The 3,583-nt window shown below is 37.6% G+C and overlaps 1 protein-coding gene across 1 annotated transcript; it reads right to left on the reverse strand.

Annotated features, from left to right (window-relative positions):
• Positions 1-77: 77 nt before the first annotated feature.
• Positions 78-3,166, reverse strand: LOC110444561 (helicase SRCAP-like; the record flags this gene model as incomplete). Its single annotated transcript, XM_021488930.1, has 4 exons — positions 78-1,017; positions 1,347-1,549; positions 2,463-2,779; positions 3,048-3,166. Coding segments are annotated over 4 exons (1,049 nt in total), but the record flags the coding sequence as incomplete, so codon positions are not given.
• Between the last annotated feature and the right edge of the window lie 417 nt (positions 3,167-3,583).

Here is a 3,583-nt window from a genome sequence, read left to right on the forward strand (position 1 = left end):
TCTTTACTATTATTAGTGTTGTACCCAGTGTTTGCACATCCCACAAATAAATAAATCTCAGAAATAGAAACTCAAAATTGTTTAAAAAAAAATTTAATAAAAAGATCACTTTTCTTCCACAACACTTTTCTTTCACAACCAAGAAATTTTCTGTGTAGCGAAACTACAATTCTCCTTATTACAACAGCTGAAATTAGCAATTTTTGAAAGATGTACAAATTACTAGCCCAACACCTGATGTCAAAAAGTGAGTCAAGTTACGGGTGCAGTAGGCAAGCGAGTCCAGTGTAATCAACAGAGCTAAAACCTGTAACAAATTTCATATCCAAGACCACACTTAATCATATATGTGCAGGCAAGAAACAGAAAGCAAAAAGGCATGTTTTCACTCCTAATTTTTTTCCTAAAGGATAGTACAAACTACTAAGAATAAGAAACAAAAGTATTCCACTTTTTTTTTTGCTGCACTGAATCAGTCGATGCAAATTTGGAATCACCAATCTCACAAGACCAGCGGCCAGTTTTGAAAAAAGATACTAAAAGTCACAAAATCATCGTTTGAATTCTAAGTGGCAAGAGCTTACCATTTCTAAATTTATAAAATACTTTAAAACACCTTAGCCTGCATTCTTGAAATTTTTAACACTGACCTATAGATGTGGACATCGCGAGTTTGTCCAATGCGGTGACATCGGTCCTGAGCCTGGGCATCCATGGTTGGATTCCAGTCGCTGTCATAAAATATCACAGTGTCAGCGCCTGTCAGATTCACTCCAATTCCACCTGAACGTGTAGACAAGATGAAACAGAAAATACGTTTGTCAGCATTGAATCGGTCCATGAGGAATTGTCGCTGCTCGACACGTGTTGTTCCATCTAGCCTGAGGTAGCGGTGACCATGGTAACTAAGGAACGACTCTAGAATGTTCAGCATCTTTGTCATCTGTGTAAAGATTAGGATACGATGATCCCCAGACTTCAACCGCCGCAATAAAAGATCCAGAGTTTGAAGTTTACCTACAACAAGAAATTAACCAGTTATATTCTGACATCACATCTTGCATTAAATTTTCAGAGTAACTTTATAGGCGATTAACGAAAGAGCAGATGCTCAACTCCAGAGAATAGATTATGATTTATGTCCTACTTAGCCAGTTTATCTTTAAGTTCAATCTATATCAATTATATCTCCAAAACTTGCAGATGCTCGTAATACATCTACTGTTATTCATTGTGTATCGTCTTGCTGACTGCACAGAATTAGCCTTGTAGGCTTTAACATGTTTTATTTAATGTTGAAAGTGCATTTTCTATACTAACCGGACAACATCAATATAACCACTTACCACAGTCATACTGTATAAGTCGAAGCTCAGGAAACTGCACCATCCTGTTGCTAGAAATTTTGTGTAGACAGCTCGCCTTTGGCGACACGTCTTTATGGAGGAAAAAGTCCCGCCATCGCTCTTTCATTGCGCTAGAGGGAGGAGGGTGAGACACATGCATTTTGATGCACGGTGATACAACAGGTGGAGTAACAAACACATATCTGTAATAGAAGCATTGGGAGTCATATAGTAATGCAAAGCTTACAAAATGGACAGATTGCTTGATGACATTTGTCAAATTTTAATGCCATTTGCATTTTAGATACTGTATTGAATGAAGATTGCACTAAATGGAGTTTCTGTTTAGTTTTCTATTGGATATCTTGTGACCATGCCAAATCAGCAAACCCCTCCCCCTATCCAAAACATTTGCCTAACTGTAGGCCCCCTCCCCCCTGGTTTATTTTTAGAAAGTAACCTTGACCTTAGATTATTTTTTAAACCCCTACAGCATATCTATATATCAAATATCAACAAGATTAGTCATCTGAGGTAAGGAAGGTACCCCTCACCATTGACTTATGAAATCCTAATTGAACATCTACATTTCACGGTGCATCACCATGTGAAATTTCAAAAAGATCATCAGTGTTTCGATATCTTTTGTGCATTATTATTATCATTAAATGCTCAACGGCCCATCAACACAGGAAAGTTCTTTAAGAGTGCAAAATAACTTGTACATATATCACTAAAATAATGAATGTCTTCACAGGTAAAGCTCTTGATGCATGAAGCAATGATCACCCAGATAGACTTGTGTTGGTACCAAAATAAGGCAACTTTTCAGAGACTATGATCTCTCGAATCACAAAACACAATCATTGCTAGAGATGTGTATTAGCACCAGAATAATAAAGCTTTTCAGAGAATCCATATCTTGCCTCATGACACACTAATTGGCATTTTGTTTTAGCAAGTGTTCTCATTAAAAGCTGGTTGTCGATGAAAGTAGACTGCTGTTCATCAACTATGAACAGGCTATTTCAGAACTTAGTGAGAACACTGGATTTTAGAGATGAGCTCTATATGCAAAATTCACTATTTGCCAGAAACACAACTTTTAAGGCATACCTAGATAAAATGTCTTCTAGTTCATGTAGGTATTGCAAGGGAGTATGGACCAGATTTGAAAGCACTTTGGTTTGTTTCCAGAAGACCTCTGGGCGGTAAGGATTGCTCCAAGAGTGAATGTTTGTACAATGCACATGCCCGAGGGCGGCCCACGTGTTATCACACACGCATGTTTTGTCCGTGTCACTCATCACATTCACAGTACAGCGCAGGTCCTGTCCATACACAGGCTTGCGTTCACAATGTAGCTTGTTTATATGAGCAATATACTCCAGCTTTTCCCGTCGTCGATGCTCTCTCTTGTCACACACAGAGTCCTGAAAAATAAAATAAATTGTTGAAGAATTGCCTGATTAGCATACATGTAAACTACGATTATCGATAGGGCTTTAGAATGACTTGTTCTACTTTACAATATAAAGTGATGTGTTGGGGTAAATACTTTCATATTTATACAATGGCACAGTATGTACATTTACTATATCGACTGTTAAATGTTGTGCCGTCATTAAACTCCAGGAAAAATTCTGACATTTGCACAGCTCATAATTCTCATTAATGCAAGTAAACACAATCTGGACTTACAAGCATGAGCTCTGTTTTGATACGTCGTTTGGATTTCTGGCTAGCCAATCGGGTGGACGGTCCCGTTGTGGGTTTAACCTCAGCACTGGATATGGTGGTTGATACACTAGCCTTTACCACTACAAACACAACACAGGCCTGTCAACATCCAAGGATATCAACACAAACAGGGCGGAAAATATATATACCCGTCCTCTGGGATCCGACATACTGAAAATCCTCCTGATGAATTATTGTATCAAATGTAAGCAAATACAGTAAAGGAATGGAGAAGCATACTGAACTTGACCTACTTAAACTGAAGGAAGATATATATTTCATATGTGTTATGACCTTTAAAGAAAGTGATATGCAAAAGCCTCCCTTTCTGCATATTTCAAACCATGAAAATAGAAATAAAAAATGCCCTTTTTCTTATAATTGCTTCATCTTACACCATTTAAACTGAATATATTTCTATTGTTTATCAATTACTGGCAGATTTCGCTAAGTGTTAACCCTTAGGCTGCTACATTGATTTCTATGTAAAGGGACGC

The sequence above is a fragment of the Mizuhopecten yessoensis genome, unplaced genomic scaffold (genome assembly GCF_002113885.1).
Source record: "Mizuhopecten yessoensis strain PY_sf001 unplaced genomic scaffold, ASM211388v2 hete_36142938, whole genome shotgun sequence".
NCBI lineage: Eukaryota > Metazoa > Mollusca > Bivalvia > Pectinida > Pectinidae > Mizuhopecten > Mizuhopecten yessoensis.